Here is a 20,421-nt window from a genome sequence, read left to right as displayed (position 1 = left end):
CAGCAGAAAGGAAAGTACTTCTCTTACCTGTGAAGTCCACTTTGCCATACAGATCCTGAATCTGTGGAGCTAATCCCAACTTGAACAGGTATAGACTGAGGAAAAAGATGGAAAATCAGGCATACTGGAAGCCCTAGCCCCATTCCATGCAGTAAGCTCAGATTCACCTTTATATACGTACTTACACACAAAATTATTCTTGCAAGAAGAGCAGAGGGCTTATTCTTCAAAATAAATGTTATGAAAAAGCAGCACTCATTTGGTACCTGCGCAGTTAATACCCCGTTCTCTGGTGCTGTGGCTGAGGGAGCGGAAACTCAATGCTGTAGCACTCCTGTCTAGAGACCTGGTCCCGGGCCGCTCAGCCGTGACAAAAAGGCCAAGCATCTGGGCTGAGGTTAAGTTCTGGGGAATCCATGGCCATGTCCTGGAGGTTTTCTGGGCCACAGTATGGTAGTGGATTGACGCTGCCTTCTTTTGGCACATGTTCTGCTTTCCTCGTCAAGCCTACAGCCCTGATGGTCCCCCCCTCAAATGCTACCCAGGCCCAACTAGGTTTAGCTTTCACAGCAAGACCTGTGCAATTTTAAGTTCGTGTTTCTTTCTTTGGCCTCTTTCAGACTGTAACCTTGCAGCTGAGTTGGGAAGTGCTTTAAATAAGGGCTTGGCAAGGCTCCCACTCTGTTCCCATCTGGCGTGGGAGAGCCGCATGGTTGGCAGAGCTGGAGTAAGGGCGAGCACAGCCAGAGTTGAACAGGTGTGCTTCCCCCTTTGGGGTGCCTTTTGGACACATCCTTCTCTGTCGCCCAAGCAGCCAGCTCTGAAGAAAGGCCCAACAGTGCCAGAAGGTCAAGCTCTTGAAAGCAGTGGACTAGTGCAGCAGCCCATTCCCTCATGCCAAGACACGCCCAAGGAAGCCAGAATTCTAGTGCCTCCTCCAAGGTGTTTTTAATGCCGGGATTAGCGTGGGTAAAATACAGAACAGAGGAAACTGGCAGAGGAATTTCCAGCCCTCATATATTAGAGAGGAGTCTTTTAAAAGAATTTAGATCTCTTCTTCCCAGGCTTTTTGCAGCCTGGGCAGAGCTGCCCTCCAGGAGGGAAGCTACAAACGGGTTAGGGTTCACGGGTTCCCTCTGGCCTCCCTTCGGCTACTCTCCCAGCCTTCCCGCAATCTCTGTGTATCTGCTTTGATCTGGCTGCATTTCCCCTCCAGGAGGCCGTGCAAGCTGACTTCAGCCCTCTAATTGCATTAGGCCTGACACATAATTTTGTTTCTAAGGGGAAAAAAAAGATTGCACACAGATGGTTGCCCAGCAAAATTGGCAGATAGCTAAATGGCACAGAAACCCAAAGCAACCAAGTGAAAGCAGAGTGAATCTCATATTTTGCACATTCCACTGCCTCCTTTACTGATTATTTTTTTATTAGATTTATTGCCTTTCATTCAGGAGCAAAGGACAGTCTACACTGCTCCCTCCTTTTATTTTTCCCTACAACGACTCTGTGAGGCAGATGGGGCCAAGAGAATGAGACTGGCCAAAGATAATCAGGGAGTTTCTGTAGGTTACCTTAGGCATTGAGGGGTTAAGGATGAAACTAGGAGCTGGAAGACCTGGATTTTGGTTGATCCTCAGCTACAGAAATAACATATAACACAGCCTTGTTTTTAAGCAAAGCAATGCGTTTTAGATCTACATATGTGGGGTCAATTGGAGTGAATTGCCAGGGTGATATGGAAATATGATTTGTATTTTCACTTACATGTACACCTACTTATACTTATTACTCTATTTTTATTCATGTTTTATTTAATCTGTTTGCTATATTACTTTTGTAAAGAGTTTTATTAATTATTTACTGTCTAATTGTTATTTTGATAAGGCCTTGGGGCTAATCAATAAAGTTTGATTTAATTGTAGCAGAACGTAAATGTAATAATAAATAAAATAAAATAATTCCATCCCTGGAACAACAGAAAATAAGTCTCTACCTTCTCTGTGACATCCCTTCAGGTATTTGAAAAGTGCCATTCTCCGGAACTCTGGCTCTCCTGATATCAACCCTATGAACCTGAACTATTTGCTGGTCCTCTTCCTGTGGGACCTTGTTCTCTTTATGCTTCCAATATGTTTTTTCTGCTTCTGACATTTTCTGTAAGCCTTTTTGTGCAGCCACACCAGCTCCTTCTGCTATCTTCCAGTTTTTACCTGGTTAGGAATTGTTTACGACTGTGCTTTTAGCTCTCTTTTTTTAGGGCCTCTCGCCCTCCTTAAGCACCTCTTCCCGTTCCCTGGGTGTTAGCCGTGCCAGAATGGTATAAAAGTCAATTCTCACATAGTCAACAACCTGGCATCAGATCTAAACACTGCCAAAACAAGAGACAGCTGGAAAGCCAGTCCCCCACACATTCAGCTTGAGAGAGAAAGGGGCACAAAATTTAACACTGAGCCACTCTATTTATGTCTAGTTCTTGATACAAAGGAGTCACTGAAATCCTTTCATAATGGCTTCTTAACTTTTCTACTGTGAAAATTCTTATCAGCAGTTCCTGGCTACTTTCATCCCTGTTGATAGTTTTTTATTTGGCCTATGCATTCCTGGTAAATAAATTCAGCCTGCAGCAGTTAACAAAGAAGTCCAATCACAACAAAATCCACCCTCCAATAACAGCATATTCAAGGCATACATACAAATTTTATACAAATCTGATTTGTATAATTCATATTCATGAATGTATATATCACAATTCATATATATAAGGGATTATGTAAATTACAGTGGCAACCCAAAGGTTTCTCTAGGGTGCTGAAAAACTTTTCATTGACCCTGGCAGTAATCCTGTACATGTGTGAATAGATGGGGGGGGGTCTTTGTACAGGCGTGTTTGTGTAAACAAAAAGAGACCTTGTTCAAATTACTGTTGCTGCAAAACTTTACCCACCGAATCAATGTCTCAAACCCTGGCTTCTTCCCGAACTAATCTTTCTTTTAAAATACAAGCCAACGTTAGCATATAAACCAAGCCTTTGTGTTCATTCTTCCTTCAGGTTATATTGGAGGAAACAGAAGAGAGAACATAACAGGCCAGCAATCCTCGGAGCTTCTTTTTGATCCTATCTATAGTGCTAAATTCTGGATTGACAACTACTCCCACAATGATTATACTACTATTCCCAGGAGGGAATTTTCGTCAGCACACTTAATTATAAATGTACTTATTTTATTATGCTTGTTATATGGGAACACTAATGCATTGCAATAGGTCAATTTTGTCTGTTACTTTTGTACTTGAGATACAAACCCCCCCACATCAACTCCTATATTCAACATTTCAAATTATTATATATATTATATCATTTTTTCTTCTAATATTTTTCTCTAAGCCACTTGAACAATGGTATATCAATATTTTGATGCTACTTTATTTATCAGGTAATTTATTATTACCTGAGGGCATGGATACAGTAGATGCAGCGTGGCATGTTCTTCCGATCATAGATGTCTGTTGTCTCTGGGTAAAAAATCTGAAAATAGAGCGGAAAGGGGGAAAAAAAAGAAAAAAGAATGATTGATACTGTTGGAATTTCCATTTTAAAAAAATCCCTTTTCCACAATGCTTATCCCCTATTCAGAGGATCCAGCCGGTCTTTAGCTCTTGGGAGCAGGGAAAAGATTGTACATTTTGTGACACATTAAAGGAAAAAGGATTGCAAAAGTTGGAAAAGAAAAACTGTTCTAGGTCAGGTACAAAGCATTTTTTAAATCGTTAAAAGGTATGTGTTTGGCTGTGTCTGTACTCTTCTCTGGCAGACAGCGGAGTTGAGCTAGTTTCCAGCTGCATGGGTTCAACTTTAGAAATCTCCAATGAAAGGTGGAAGATACAAAAGAAAATATTGGGGTCTTTCTTTCCTGTCTATATTATGTCATAATTTCTTGAATCTGTCATCCAATCAAACACAAATTCATGTAGCACAGTCTTTGGGATGTCCCTAATAAATGAGCCTGTCCCATTCTTCATCTGGTAATCCCTCTATGAGACTAAATTAAGCCTCTTTCATTCTGACCCACATCCTAAGCTAACAACTGAAAATTAGCAGAACAGGTAGTCCTCAATTTACAACAGCAATTGGGACTGGAATTTCCCAAGGTATGTGTTGCTCACTTCTCAGAACAGACCCACTTTTCACAGTAGAACATACTTTAAAATATGAAATAAATAATCTCGGTAGAAGGATGGGAGATTCCTAAATCCTAAATTCAATACACCACAAAAATCCAGAGTTAGGCCAAGTAGAAACAAGAAAAAGCCACGAGTGCGAGCAACCTACCAGAGCAACTTGCGACCTTCCCTGCCAGCTTCCCATTGACTTTGCTTGTGGAAGCCGGCAGGGAAGGTCACAAATGGCAATCACATTACATGGGATGCTGCCACTGTTGTAAGTGCGAGCCAGTTGCCAAGCGCCTGAATTGCGATCACATGACCATCAGGGTGCTGGGACAGACAGAACTTTGAGGACCAGTCGTAAGTACCACTCATTCAGTGTCACTGTAACTTCAAACGGTCGCTGAACAAGTGGTCATTAAACGAGGACTACCTGTACAGCCCTGCATCAAACTCTTAACTTGTTTGAGGTGACAGTTTTCATGGTTTGTGGTTACTTGTCTGGCCAGATCTTCAAAGTTAGCCCTCAGGAGTAGCACAGAATAAGTTGTAGTTGTTTAACCCTAACCTTACCTTTTCTACATTACAAGGATTGCCCATTTTGCAGCTCCCCACAAGATCAGTCCATGTGAAAAACCTCAGATCTTAGGGAGATGCATAATTCACAATCAGCTAGTAAATTTTCCAGAATTCCTTTAATATTTATCCCCAGTGGGTTCTCAGCATCAGCAGGCTGCTTCAGCAGCAGCAATAGCTGCCCAAACTTGGGCTAAGCCAGGTGTAACATATTTTATCCAACTTACTCAGGCAGCTAGTCTATCAACTAGATTAAATGGTCCATCCAGGTTGCAACCCAATTCAGATATTAGAGCAGGGCACTGGCTACCTGATCCAGGATCAGAGGAGGTGCAAGAAAATTTATAGCTACTGTTTAATTCCAGGGTCAGACTACATGTTCTCCTCCAGCAGTGTTAAAATTAAGAATGTTTAGCAACTGCGACCAGCAACTTGGTAGTTAAGTGAAGCGGTCAGGCACAGAACAACACTTACTATCTGACCATAATGGTGAACGCATGACTAAGAGAAAGACCTGCAAAGGTCATAAATGCGGGTATTGGTTGCAAAGTTACTTTTTCATCACCGTTGTAACTACGAACAGACACTGTCTGAGGCAATCTCTAAACAAGGACTACCTGTAGGCAGATTTTTGCTGACAAACTTCACACAAGCATGGCAATAATGATCAAATCTCCAGAAACTCAGCCAAGAGTTCAGTAACAGAAGCTGTACAGATCCAACGCAACTAGATATGCTTTTTCACAGCAGACAAGATAAAAGTTGCATGTGTGCAAAAGAACTGCCTACCACAGAACACAGAGATCAAACTATATATGTGTGTATGTCAGCCTCATGGTTTAATTCCTACATCTTATCCTCCCACCCTTTTGAGAACAGATTTTTCCTGGCCTTGAGAACTGGAGGCTTCTGTTCTATATCTACCTAGCAGTTCTACCTGGTTTGAGAATTTCTGGTTCCCATCTCACCATCTTTATCCCTTACATTGCAATGTTAATGACGAAATCCCCCAAACTGAAATCCTCAACCCAATCTCCCCTCGAGACATAGCCACTTCCAACTGCTTAGGCAGTGGGATGAATAATATAATAGCTGTAGCCCAGTCTTGCCTCCTTTACACATCACCAGTTATAGATACCAGTAAACTGCTGGATAAGGGCTTGACTAGCCAGATGGATAGTTAGAGACTACACCTGCTCTTCTCCTATGATCCTCAAGCTTTACTGGTACTGTATATTACTCTTTAGCTGTCAAAATTAGGCTTTACAATTTCTCCTTCATCCAATTAGGGTTTTTTAGATCAAGCCAGCTTTCTCTTTTCAAATAAAAAAGTACATGGTCTCTGACTCACCTTAAACAAATCCCAAACAACAATAAGGCTATCAAGGACAAAAAGATGAGATGATAGGGGAAAATATTTCCCGCCCCACCCACTGCACCATATAACGTGGATCCTCCCCATGTCTAACTTTTTTTCCACGGACCCACTCATGCAGTTTCAAAATATTCCAATTCATTTCATTCATCACAATTCTTCTGCTCATAATCTCTGTTCATATGCAATCAAATCTAGAAAGTCTTTAGGACCAAACTGCACTGTGGGGAATGCTTGCAGGAAAAGGAAGATTTTAATCCCCAGAGAGATCAAATGGAGAGATCAGCCCACTCCCCCATTCCAAGGTGCCCAATCTGGCTTCCATTCCAGCCAAAGTTACCTTAGGAAGGCCAATTTCAGCCATTGCATTCAGCCACTGAATTACATTGTCAGTATGACGGAAGTGGAGGCCCGTGGCCTGAAACACGAAGGAAGAAGAAAGTAATGTGAAAATCAGACAGGCATTGCAGCTTCAGGATAGACTATCCAACAGCTTCACTGATCAAGAAATGAGGTACTGCCAAGTATTCATACTAAAGCATTTCTAAAACAAGAGTCACTTGAGCCTTTCAACCATGCAGCCCACACCCTTCTTTTTCAGAATGTTTTATGAGATCAACCAGCAACAGCCTCTTAACTGATGCTGTTTTTGTACCATTTTAGTTGGGGCTTGATGAGTAACACCATCTCTCACATGTCAATGGCACGTTTCTCATCTGTGCATTGTTTCTTGAATCCCTTTTTGCTAAACTAAAACTTTCTTACCCAGGAGAACAGGAAATGTTCACCTACCTTGTATCTAGTCTGCTCACGATCATAAATTTTTTTGAGAGACACAACTTTGGGCGAGAAAAAGTTTCCAAGTTTAGCCAGATAGACCCCATTCCTGAGTCCTTCTTCCAGCTCTGTTGTGGGAGGCAGTTCTTCATTAAGACATGCTTCCATCCATCTGAGAAAAGAGGGCAGAAGCAAATTATGGAAGTATTTTCAGGAGAATCAAAATAAAACCAAAATAAAATACTGTAAGTCCTTTGGAAACCGACTGTACTTTACCAGTGTACACTGTACTCATTTCACAAGGAAATGAGAAATGGTACAATTGTAGAAATACAATTAATATCAAGGTAAACAGCAAAGTAAAAGACATCAACCAAGAAATTAAACATACCTGTTTCATTACAGAAGGAAAATGAAAAAAAAGCCTGTATGGCTCTGACCTTCACATGAGTCTCTACAAAGTGAGTTGCATATCCTGTATCAAGTGGGTCATCAGATTCAGTATGACCTATACTCCTGTCAGCCACCAGGGGGCAGTATTAAAGGCTCTATGGGGTAAACAGGTCAACATAATCCTTCCATAGTAGTAATACTGCCCCTATGGCTGAATTAGATTCTGGGAGTTCAAGGGCTAATAATACAGAACAATAGGATTACATGATCTCAATAGTGTTCGTGCAACTTTTCTTGACTACAATTTGATTCCACATGAATCATTCAATCTAACAATGAAAGTGGAAGAAATGTAATACAAAATACAAAAGCTTCAGTAAATGTCTTAAGAAGTGCTAATGATTATAAAATGCCCTTGGTGGAATATAGGAACATGTATTACACAGAGAACATAGCGCCCCCAGTGACTTATTGCAGGCTTAAGGCGGACAGCCAGTTTGGACTAGTGCAGGGTTCTGTGGATTCCGCAAGAGGTCACTAGGGGTTCCCTGGGAGATCATGATTTATTTAAAAAAATATTTCAAATTTGAGCAACGCGTTTTTGCAATGATGAGCAGAGACAGAACAAAAATCTAGTTACAACTCTTTCTGAGCTCTCGTGTAGTGCACTGTAGGACTGTGTTTATTTGGTTGAATCCATTCTTAATTTCTGATGCAAGATAGGGAGACTGTTGATAACAGGTGAATGCTATAGTGCAGGAAGGGAGGAATATATTGCAGGAAGGGAGGAATATATTGAAAGGGAGGGAGAAGTGCATTTTTCACAAAATTAATGGACTCATCCAACTTAGTCTGTGATGTCAGTCTCCCCCTCCTGCATCTTTTCCCTGCGGTTTTCCTGTAATTATTTTATCCCGTTATTTTAAATAAATTTTGTACACTTTTATCTAGTCATGTCTGAGGGTCCAATGTGGCAATTTTTGAAGAGGAGGTGTTAGAGAGAAGAGGAGAATCTTGAATGAACAATACCGATAAGTTTATGATAATGATAAATTTAAATCTTCTCAGGCATTTCCCTGCACTGGTACATAAATGGACTCAAAAAAAGCCCATCTTTTACAATGAAAGTTATTTATCAATGGGTTTTACATGGGTCCTATTCTATTGTGCCTCACCTATGGCAAACAACTTACAAATGCAGCAATGGCTCCAGCAAAATTAAAAAGACCCTTAACTACAAATCACATCCATACAAGTAAAAGTTCTGATTATTTTAAACAGCTATTGGAATCACAGTACAAACAAAGTAAAGCTTTTGTTGATAAAATGACAGTCAGTAAAAAAGCCCAAGAAGCCAGTTATTTAGTAGCAGAACTTATTATACAACAAAGGAAAAGTCACATGTTGGGTGAGAAAGTAATCATGCCAGGATGTAAAATAATAGTGGGAAAAATGCTAGGACCAGATGCAGTACAAGAAACTGAAAAGGTTCCACTGTCAAACAGTACAATATGTAGGCATATTGACGACATATCACATGATGCAGAAGAGGCTTTGTATGACAAACTGAAAAACAGCAGCTCTTCTATCAAAGTCAACAGATTTCATCAAGAAGTGTCATGTTATGCCATTTGTAAGATTTGGAAATGATGGTCAAGTTCATGAAAACTTTTTCTGTTAAAAAGAACTACATGAAACATGTAAAGGCCAAGATGTATTTAATGTTTTGTCTTTATAACTGGAAACAAAAAGTCTGCCTTGGAGGAACTGTGCTGGCATCTGGACTGATGGTGCTCCATCAGTGATTGGCTCCATGAGAGGTTTCGTTTCTCTTGTAAGAAAAGAAAATCCTGATGTTGTCACAACACACTTTGTTCACAGAGAGTTGCTGGTGTCAAAAACTCTTGGACATGAAATAAGTTCTGGATGATGCTACAAAAATGGTTAACTTTATTAAACAAAGACCACTTCACTCAAGAATGTTTAAAAAACTGTGTGAAAACCTGGACAAAGAACACATAAGACTACTGTTACACACAGAAATATGGTGGCTCAGCAGAGGAAGAGTTCTCAACAGGGTTTTTGAGCTGAAGGCAGAATTGCAAAAGTATTTTCTGGAAAACAGTATTCCACATTTTGCTGAGTGCTTCGAAGATGGAGAATGGTTGCAGAAACTAGCATACTTAGCGGACATCTTTCATCACATGAACCAGCTGAACAAGTCTCTGCAAGGCACTGGAGAAAATGTTTTGACTTCAAGTGACGAGATTCTTGGATTTAAAAGAAAACTGAATATTTGGAAAAAGTCATGTTGCAAAAGGAAATACTGAAATATTTCCACTGCTGCTTGGGCTTGAGAGTGAGGAAGGATACCAGAAAGTCTCAAATCTAATTGAAAACCACCTGGAAGTACTGCAGAATAAAATTGATCAGTACTTTCCCTCCCTTTCAACACAAATGTATTACTGGGTAAGGGATCATTTCTCTGCATCTTCTGCTCAGCCTGAGAACTCTGAAGGAAGAGGAAGAACTTTATGAGCTATAGTCTCACTCAAGATGAGATTCACTGATCTGCCCATGGACAAGTTCTGGATTTCTGTGAAAGAAGAGTATTCTGCCATTCATAGGAAGGCATTGAACATTCTGCTGCAGTTTTCAATTTCTTACATGTGTGAGCAAGCTTTTTCTTATCTAACAAGCATCAAAAGGAAATATAGAAATCGTCTTATTTCAGTTGAAGATGAAATCCATGTGTGCTTATCTCAAGTTTGGCCCAGAATTGAGAATTGTGCAGCAAAAAACAAGCAGAGGTTTCACATTAAAGAGGTACGTTTCATTCTTTATTTTTAGTTTAAGAACACTGTTAATGCATATATACAGGCCTACGGATGAAACAAATATAATAATTTTGTAACTTCTGACCTATATTTGAGCCTGAATGTGCATGGGTTCCCCAAGGCCTGAAAAATATTTCAAGGGTTCCTCCAGGGTCAAAAGGCTGAGAAAGGCTAGTCTAGTGGCTAAGGTAGCAGGCTAAAAGGCAGGAGTCTATGAGCCCTAGTCCCGCCTTAGGCATGAAAGCTGGCTGGGTGACTTTTGGCAGTCACTATCTCTCAGCCCAACTCACCTCACAGGGTTGTTGTTGTGGGTAAAATAGGAGGAGGAAAGTATGTTCGCCACCTTGAGTTATTTATAAAAATAATAAAGGCAGGATAAAAAATCTTTAAAAAAAAAGAGCAACATATTAAAAGTATAGGACATACTGCCCTCTAACAGCTTCCTGAGATATTGCAGCCATACTCAATAGGAGGGTTAGTGGAAGAACTGCATAGCTACCACTATTTTTTATGCATTTTGTATGACATAATTTTGAAAACAATTGCATTTACTAGAACTGGGAAAGACCATGCCCAAATATTTAAAGATGTTTTCTTGTTCTATAATCTGGCCATTTAACTGCCAAGGGTGTATTCTAGGTTGCTCCGAGAAAATTAGGTTTGTTTTGGAATAGATGATCTCAAGGGCTTCCTCAGAACAAAAATTGGCTTGGATACTCAGGGCTCGCTTGAGTTCACCTGGTGTTTGTGACAGAAGCATGACACTGTCTGCATACAGAAAGGTTGCAGTATAGCCACTCCTTTTTTAGTGGCTACCTCATTTAGCGACCATTTGCATATATGAAGGTAATTTTAAAAAAATCATTTTCTGACCAATGCCAGCATTTAGGACCAAATTTCATCTGCCTTTAGTGTGAAACTGATTAGAGTTTCAGTTTCAGGCAGCAGCATAAGGGAGGGTTATAATCAACTAATTAAGTCACAGAGCTGAGGCTGTTAACTTGTGGTTAGCACTTTTGTTCTGAGCTGCCCAGAAGAGCTGTTTAAGCAATCTCTCTGCTTTGCAATGGGAAAAAGAAGAAAACAAAGGGGTCAGGCACAGTAGAATAGAACTTTATCCAAATGAGACGGCACCAATCAGTGATCTCCACACCATCTCTCTCTCTCTCTCCCCTCCCCCCAGTCACATGCTCCCTTAGCAAACATTTTGCTTTGGATTTAAGAAATGAATTGCAGTTGCTAAATGAGGAGAGGGTATATGCCTATTAGCTAATTTTGTGGGTGGTGCTCTAATTTAATTTTTTGGCTGCAAGAGGGTTAATAGACAGATTAAACAACAACAGGGCCCAAAAGCCCCCATCTCAGTCAACTTCCAGTTGGGATCTCTTCAGTATAATGGCTTTGCATACTGCAACTAACCTTTATTCTGGAATTATCATAAAGATTATCCATTAACAACAGTAGGCATCTATCTACAGAAGCATTTATGAATTTATCCCACCACCTTATTCTGGAAATGAGATCAAACGCAGACCTAACATCAATAAAAATAGTGCAGAGCCTGTCTGGGATGAATATTTTTCAGCCCAATGTTGCAGTATCAGGTGTCCTTCATCCAAGTCTTTGATAAAAATGCTGAACAGCACAAGGCTGAGGACAGAGCCCAGTGGCCCTCCATGCGGTACTTCCCTCCAAGCTGAAGTGGAACGGTTACTCTTTGGCCCCTTAGCCAATTCTAAGTCCATCTGACAGCCCATATTTTCCCATTTGATGAAGGAGGTTGTCATGAGGTAGAAAGAATGTTACAGTTAGGAGGGGAAGGGAACTGCAAACAGTGAAGGGTAATTGATGTGATGAAAGTACAGCCAGCGACAATTACCTTATTCCCAAAACTGCTGGCTCTGCTGCAGATTTTCTCCTAGAAGTGATGCATTCTGTGATTCACAAATGGAATGTAGTAAAAACACCTTGTTCCGCTTGTTTCATGTTGGAAAACTTTGAATCACTCTGTTTACACCAAAAGGGAATAGCATGATGGGCATGTATATATTGTGTAACAATATGTATATGGAGTCTTTAGAAACGGAAGTGAAATCAATCAATAAATAAACCCACAAATTCCTTTGTTTGTAAAAGGTCACCTTAATCTCAATGCTACAAGTATTCCTGGCAACTACATTCCTGTTATTTTTTACTGTCACTGACATCAAACTTTGTAACATTCAAAACCCAGTGAAAAACTTGAAAAATGTGAAACAAGTGAGTCCTCTGTACAGTTTTTTTTATCCCACCTTATTTTTATAAATAACTCAAGGTGGCGAACATCCCTAATATTCCTTCCTCCTCCTCCTATCTTCCCCACAACCACCACCCTGTGAGGTGGGTTGGGCTGAGAGAGAGGGACAGACCCAAAGTCACCCAGCCAGCTTTCACGCCTAAGGCGGGACCAGAATTCAGAGACTCTGCTTTCTAGCCTGGAACCTTCACTGGCACTTGTTTCATATGGCTTCACATCTAGTGGGAAGCAACTGCTTGATTAAGGGGGAGGGGAGGGGGGGAAGGGAGAGAGAATGCCTGCTTCTATTCCTACCTCTCTGGGTAGCCTGCCTCTAAATACTTTTTCTGGGCTTCCTTTATCTGACCTGGAAACACCCCAACAGAAACAACCAGAAAAAGGCATCAATCCAACAGCAGACAAATAGCAATGGAAGCTACATTCCAAATGCTTACAACATTCCAATCATTTCTACCTACAACCCTCCAGAGAGTAGCTGAAGCAAGTGCTTCTAAATCTGAGGCATTATATCATTTCAGACCACACCCAGAATAACTGCAACACTGCATGTGCAAGGACAGTTAGGCTGACAACTAAATCCAGAGCCCAGGCACAATATGGACTTTCTGCTCTCGATCTGCAACAGTAGCAGTGGCTGTCAAAATTCAGCAGCTGCCAGCTTGACTCCAGAAAACAGGATCTTATATTTCAGGCTTTAGTTTAAAAAAACAAAATTAAAAATCCATTCTCTACAGTCTGATGAATTGGGGAAAAGCTTACTTTGCAGATTACTGAGCTATAACCTGTAACAAGCAGCAGCTTAAAAATAAATTAATTAACCCATGGCCTACTTTATCCATAGAACAGAAGCAACAGATTCTTAAATAATTCTCACTAAGAGTCAACACTGACTTGATGGCACTTAAACTTAAACCATTAAAACCATAGAAAATCAGAGTTATTTCAGGCAAGAAAAGGAAAGAATGGAGACAAACAGCATCAACACAGAAGTGATACAGTGGGGATACAAAGGACTCTGAAGGGCAAAATAACCTGTCTAACTGGTATGGCTTTTGCTCAACCACTTTTTCACTTCAAAGCATCAAAAACACTCTAGAACCAAGAACAAAAATGTCAAGATACCAACGCTCCTGGTAATTTCAGAAAAAGACACTACTGAAGCACAATCATGATTATCATAGTAGAGTTACTTCAGCTTTCCCCAAAGTGGGTATTCTCCAGATGTGTGTCCTTGAACGCCCAAAATTACTTCCCCAACAAGGTATTATGATAAATTTGCAAACTGAAACCAGAGGATTGGAAGGATCCCACACACAGCTGTTTTAGCCTCTACAGGTAGTGCTTAGATTACAATGGCAATTGGGGCCGCAGTACTTAGTAACGGCAATCCTGGCACTCCCAATTGCTGTCATAATGTTGGGGCCGCATGGGTTGTTAAGCAAGAAGAGGGGGAGTCTCAGGCAAGGAGTGTGAAGGTGCCATGGGGGGGTGAGGGAGGCCTTGGGTGGGCCCGTGGAGGCCAGGCAGGGGGATGCTGAGGACAGGAGAAAAAGTGGAGGGAGAAACTTACTGGAGCAACTTGTGACCTTCCCTGCCAGCTTCCCCATTGATTTTGCTTGTGGGAAACCAGCAGGGAAGGTCACAAATGGCAATCACATGACCACAGCTCACTGTGACATCGTAATCATGAGCCAGGCACCCAAGTGCCCAGATCACAATCACGTGACCGCGGGGGTGCTGCAATGGCCAGAACTTCGAGGACCAGTCGTACATCCAGTTTTTCAGTGCCACTGTAACTTTGAATGGTTGCTGAACAAATGGACGTAAGCCAAGGATTACCTGAATTCCTCTAATGAAGGGGACACTGCCAACTCCAGTGTTATTCATTTCATTGTTGAATTGCTCTAATCATAACAAGTTTTTCCTAATATCCAATAAGAAATCTTTCTTCATTGTAACTTACGCCCATTCTTTCATGTTGTTTTGGAAAAATCAAGAACCAAAGTGTAGCCTTCCCTTCCCAAGGGTAAACATGCCCAACTCCTTCAATCTCTTCATAGGACAGTTTCTATTCTTCAAATTATCCTTTTGCTCATCTCTGGAACTCTTCCAGTTTCTCTGAACCATTTAAAAGTATGTTGCTTAGAACTGAACCAATCTCAACAATGCTTTTGTCTTTTTCAGTCATATCACACTGCTGACTCATATTCCATTAGCAAACAACTACTATTTCAAGATTTTCTCTGCCAAATGCAGTATCAGTATTAGATAGCCTACCCATTTTTTGTGTCTGTGATCTGCAAATCATCCTGCTATCCAGCCCACCCTTGAACCAGTTTGGTAATCAGAATGTAATGGGCTACTTTCTCAAAGGATTTGCTGGACACCCAACATCTGGAGGGCACCCACATTGATGAAAGCTGGTCTATTTCACCTGATGCATTTTGAAACACCCTGGGAAGATTAGGATAGAGAAATCAGAAGGAAAGAAAATGTAGGAGGCACAGAAAGTGAAAATAACGCATAAGTAACGGCTAATAAAAAGGACTATTCAGAGGCCCTGAATAAATTTTAGCAGGCTATTTACAGAAATAAAAACAACCACAATACAACAGTGAAACCATTAAAAAGTATTAGCCAAAATTTAAATCAAAGCAGTATCTCAATAATAATTAATACTTCAATTGTTCTATGTTAATTAATTAATAGCCCTCTAGAACAGCTCTGATTTGACCAACTTCCCAAAGATCAGCAGGGTTGGAGCACACCAAACTTCTTGTGGAAGCCTATTCCACAACATTGGGGTGCAACAGAAAAGTATCTTCTCCTAGCCTTGGTCCCCCTAATTTCATAGTAGTATAGGACTAACAGCAATTTTTACAGCTTACAGGTAGTCCTCACCAATGAGAATTGGAACTGGGAACTCCATCAGGAAGCAACAGAGTCGTAACCTCATCTGACTGTGACAACTTACAGCGCCAGTTCCAGCAGTTCCAGTTGCCGTCATTAGGTGAATCCTGCGTGGTTGCAGCGTCCTGCAGTCATGTGATTGCCATTTGTGACCTTATTCCAGCTTCCCCATTGACTTTGCTTGTCAGAAGCCAGCAGGAAAGGTTGTAAATGGCAATTATGCAACCGTGAGATGCTATGACATCATAATTGCAAGCCAGTTGCTGAGCACCTGAATCTCGATCACATGACCTCAGGGACGCTGCAATGGCTGCAGCTATGAGGACCTGTCATAAGTACCCTTTGTTAAGCGCCATCATAACTTCAAATGGTTGCTGAACAAGTGTATGTTAAGTGAGGACTACCTGTATATAAGACAAGTTGATACTGGTTGAAAGGGGCCTTCCTGAAGGTATCTTACTGTCAAGCCACACAGGGCTTTATAGGCCAAAAACAACACTTTGAACTGTACCCAGAAACTCTTTGGCAACCAAGAGGGGCCCAAAGCACAGGTATAATTGGTTCATGGCATCTAATGCCAGTTAGCAGATAGGCTGCTGCACTTTGTACTGACTACAGTTCCCAAGTGGCCTTTAAAGGCAGACCCACATAGAGCACACTGCAATAGAGCATGAGTTGCAGTTGCCGGGTCCTCCTACCCCAGGTAAGGCTGTAACTGGTACACCATTCAAAGCTGGGCAAAGGCCCTCCTGGCCATGATCAAGCAGGAATCATGAGTTTAGGAGGATCCCCGAATCATGGACCTGCTCCCTCCAGGGCAGTGCTACTGTTTTGAGAAACAACATGGAAGGAGCAGAGAAGACTGAGGAGCTCCATCTTGCCTGCAGCTGAAGTTACTTCAGTAACTTTCAACCCAACCTCAGTCTATGCTTAGACAAATCTATCCATCAAATCCCTTTTATGGAGATTAATATAAAACAACACAATGAACAAGTACCAAATTATTTCAGCCTACATATTCAACAGCTAAAAATGCATTGCTTAGTGTTAAGCCATGTTTAGACCAGTGTTTCCCAACCTTGACATCTTCCAGTTTTGTGGGCTTCAACTCCCAGAATTCTCAACCACACCTACTCTACTCTACTAGTAGCTGTGGATTCGGAAGCCAACTGAGTTCAGAGGTAGGATTTCGTTTAGGACTTTTCTTCCTAGCCTGTAGGCACTGTTATCTCCTGCTGTCATCTCACTGTGTCCAAGAGGGTAAGCTCTCCTGGAAGCTTAGGTTTGCCAGGTAAGCTAAAAGCAACACAAAAAGATTTTTACAAGCTGCCAATAGCAAAAGAAAGAAGTAGTCTTTGGCCTACTGCTTGGAAAAGGAGGTAAGATAGTATCAAGTAATGGGGAGAGGGTAGGCTTCCTACTGTATTTCAATCTTCTGTCCAAAAGGGAATTACAGTACAGTAAGTTCAAATAAACCTAAGGAGAATGATCAACATAAGGAGGGAGTGGGATCTCAAATGTATTTACTTAATTTGTGTTCCCACTTCCTCCTCCTGATTAGTGTGGACCTTGCTACCATGAACATGTTTTAAGATTTCAGGATAACAAAATACTGTCCCAAAATGCAATGAGAAAACACAAAGATGGTAGGGTTAGCAAACAACTCAGAGGACAGTATCAAGATTCAGGAGGATCTTGAATGCTGAATGCTGGCAAACTAGAACAACAAGCAGAAAGCAAGGTGAATTTTAACAGGAACAAATGCAAAGTTAGGTAGGACAAATCAAAGGAGTCATTAGAAGGTGAGGAACTGGAAAGCAGTTCATGTGAAAGAGATCTGAGAATTTTTGTGAGTCACAAGCTGAACACGAGCGAACACTGTGATGTAGCTGCAAAAATATAAGTAAAATAGTCCCACACTATATCACCAGAAGTACAGCATCAAGCTCAAGGGTATTATTCCTCTCTATTCTATGTTGTTTTGACCACACTTAGAATACTGTGTCTAGTTCTGGGAATTCTATGGTTCTTTTCCTCTTTTCCTCTTCCTACCTTTTTAATTATGTGTGTGTGGGGGGGGAGGTTTAAAGAATATTGTTCAGTATTATTCACTATTTCATTATTGTCTTTATTATAAACCACTTGAAGATGCTTTTCCACAGGCAATATAGAAATATATTAAACAGTAACAAAAATAACAGCTACAATAATATAATAATGTATAATGATGATAAGGTTATAGTTGCCTTCTATAGTTTCCACTGTAGAAATGGGTTTTGCTCAATTCCTGCCATGCACCACAGTTGAATTTACCAACCATTTTAAAATTGGGGTTATCCCAGAGTGTGACCTTTCATGAGCAAGATGTCAAAATTTTATTTAAAGATCAGTAAGATACTAAGCCCACACAGGGGATGAATTCTGAAATATGTTATTTTAACCAGTCAAAATATGCTATTCTAACATTTCTAATAATGTTATTCTAACATTATCTAAATTTGAGATTGAGAAGTTAGGAACTGAAATACATTATTTACAATGGATGCAGATCTAGTCAAAATAGATCTGCATCCATTGTAAACAATGTATTTCAGTTCCTAACTTCTCCTCAATCTCAAATGAGATACCATTTATATAAAGTATTTTATATAATATAGCCCTTCTCCTTCCAGCCAACATATTGTTTCATTCTATCACTAACAAAAAAAAAGATTGATATGAGATACATTTTACATTAAAAGATCCTTATTTTTCATTTCTTAACTATATCTTGAATAAGCCCATTAGTTACCTGTTTTATAGACTGCCTTTTAGTAGTTTTACTTATATTGATTTTTAATTTAAAATTTAATTGAACTTAAATTTAATCAAACTTTAATTTAATTAAACTTAAATTATTTTTTAATTTTATCTAGCATCTATTTGGATCTCTCATGCGCTCTCTCCCCACTCTCTCTTTATATATACATATAAATACGCGCACACACACGTATATTTCAGTTTCAACATGTGATAGACAGACAGATATTACATGTTGAAATTGAAATGCCTGAATATATAATTTCAAATCTGGGACTCTACAGCATCTTTTATTAAGATGTAAACATACTAAACGTGTTTTCATTTAATGACAAATTTTGACCAGACAGAAAAGCTCAGCTTTACATTGCCAATCTTTTAACTATTTATCAAGAAAATCAAAGAGAAAAATTCAGAACAAAAACACCAGTTATGGTAAAGCTGATGTTTCAATAGTTGTGATCTCACCCAAAAGAGATAAATTGACTTCAAACCATCTAGTCCTATTTTGTGTGAGCATTTTTCAAACACAATTAGGGTTAGAGCTTATTAATATTATTTGTAATCTGTATACCTTAAAAATGAAAACGTATAAGAGAAATCTATATGTTTGGATTAAAGAAATGTATATAGCATTAAAGAAATGTATACGAAGTTCTGCAACTCTTTTGAGTTCTAAAACCATTTGAAGTGTATTAGATGTTATAAGAATCATACTGTCTGCAAATAAATTCAAAAATAATATTTTCTGGTCACTTCTATACTATTAATCTTGCAATAATTTTTTAAAGCTGTCAAATTTTGTTCCATTACTTTTAGTGCATTTCAGATCATTTTTAATTTTATTTCTGTCTTCTAAGTATTAGTTAATAGGCATATGAAAACCTGTCAAATCCAAATTATCTCTTTCAAGTTCAAAACAAGTTAAGAGCATAAAGTGTTTTGAGCTCAAAACCACACTTTGGGGGTAGGGGGTGTTGAAATAGGGCTGCTTTAGGCCTGAAATGATCTCGGACACAGCATTTCAAATTCAAAATGTTTTGCATACCAGTATTACCTGGCTCATCTCCTATTATGCAAATTTCATAAACGTCTATATATTAATAAAACTACTGAAGAGCAGAGGGCCCAGGACTGAACCCACTGATGCTGCCCTTGATGCTGCCACTGATAGCCTCACTCCAATTTAATGAGGAACCATTCATGAACATTCTTTGAGTATGATTTTGAGCTGGCTGTGTAACAAGAGTCAATTCTGACCACGGTCTCTTCAAAATGTCATTAACCTTTCTTGGGGACACCGCTCTGCACCAAAGCCCTCAATAGCCAACTCATAGACACCAGGGCTCCACAACCCATAGAAGGGAAAGGGCCGCATGGATGAATTAAAAATAATCATGGACCGCAAAGGAATAGATGGCAGGCAAATCAGCTATTCAGCAACAACTATGGAGCTGGTGGCGTCAGTCAGGCCTGGAGGTGTTGGAGGTACTCAGCAGCATGTCTTTCAAGGCAGTGACATTTGGCAGCGGTGAATTTACTGTTTTTAAAAAACTCCGGCAGGCCACACGTTGTGCACACCTGAAATACGCTATGCCAGCTACCACATTCAGGTTAGAAGTCTTGGCGGAGTTTCTCTAAAAGAAGCACAGGTCGCTAAAAATTGTTGAAAAAGGACTCCCTTCCCTCTCTGTCAATGTAATCAGTGTCCTCAGAGCATGAATGGCCGGAGCTCGCAATGCAGACATCCTGCGGGGGCAATTGTTGGTACCCAAAGGTTGAAGAGCGTGTTACAGATGCCTACCGTGGCATGGCAGGCTGTCCAATGGGTAGAAAGGAGTTGATCAGAAGTGCTTTCCACTTCTCCTTTAATTCCCTTCGATGGTCCTTTCCACCGTGCTTGCCTTTTTTCTGCATATACATTATAAGCCAAGAACTAGGTTGCAACCCTTCCCCACTTTTGTTATCCAAGAATGCCTATGGGAACCCAGAGCCATTTCTATAACCACCAAGGAGGAAACCACACCCCCACCAACACTGGTGGGGCAAGTTACTGAACTGTATATAGACAGGGAGCAAACCCTATGCTTGCTGATGCTGATGATGTTACCTAGCTAGGTAATGAAACATCCACAAGCAAACCACTAAGCTCAGAGAGCACCAAGGACTCTGCATTGCTATAAACACAGATGATGCTAGAGGCCGCATTTTGCCCAGAAAAGACCAAGTTAATTTCTCTTTTTAAAAAAATTAAAAGAACATTAAAAAAACAATGAGCCAAGGAGTCAGCAAG

General features: G+C 40.3%; 1 protein-coding gene across 2 annotated transcripts in view; it reads right to left on the bottom strand.

Annotated features, from left to right (window-relative positions):
* Positions 1-20,421, bottom strand: part of IQGAP1 (IQ motif containing GTPase activating protein 1) — a 94,201-nt gene that overhangs the window by 62,933 nt on the left and 10,847 nt on the right. For both annotated transcript variants that reach the window (XM_088139349.1, XM_088139348.1), the window contains exons 3-6: positions 6,909-7,065; positions 6,457-6,534; positions 3,451-3,527; positions 28-95 (exon numbers count right to left, since the gene is read on the bottom strand). In XM_088139349.1, coding sequence (XP_087995475.1) covers positions 28-95; positions 3,451-3,527; positions 6,457-6,534; positions 6,909-7,065 — 380 coding nt within the window. The remainder of the gene's footprint in view (positions 1-27; positions 96-3,450; positions 3,528-6,456; positions 6,535-6,908; positions 7,066-20,421) is intronic.

The sequence above is a fragment of the Python bivittatus genome, unplaced genomic scaffold, assembly GCF_059951505.1.
Source record: "Python bivittatus isolate LINGU-HERP-01145 unplaced genomic scaffold, Pbiv_v1 ctg000210_np1212, whole genome shotgun sequence".
Taxonomy (NCBI): Eukaryota; Metazoa; Chordata; class Lepidosauria; order Squamata; family Pythonidae; genus Python; species Python bivittatus.
The sequence above is the reverse complement of the archived record's forward strand: the minus strand, read 5'-3'. Positions and strand labels throughout refer to the sequence as shown.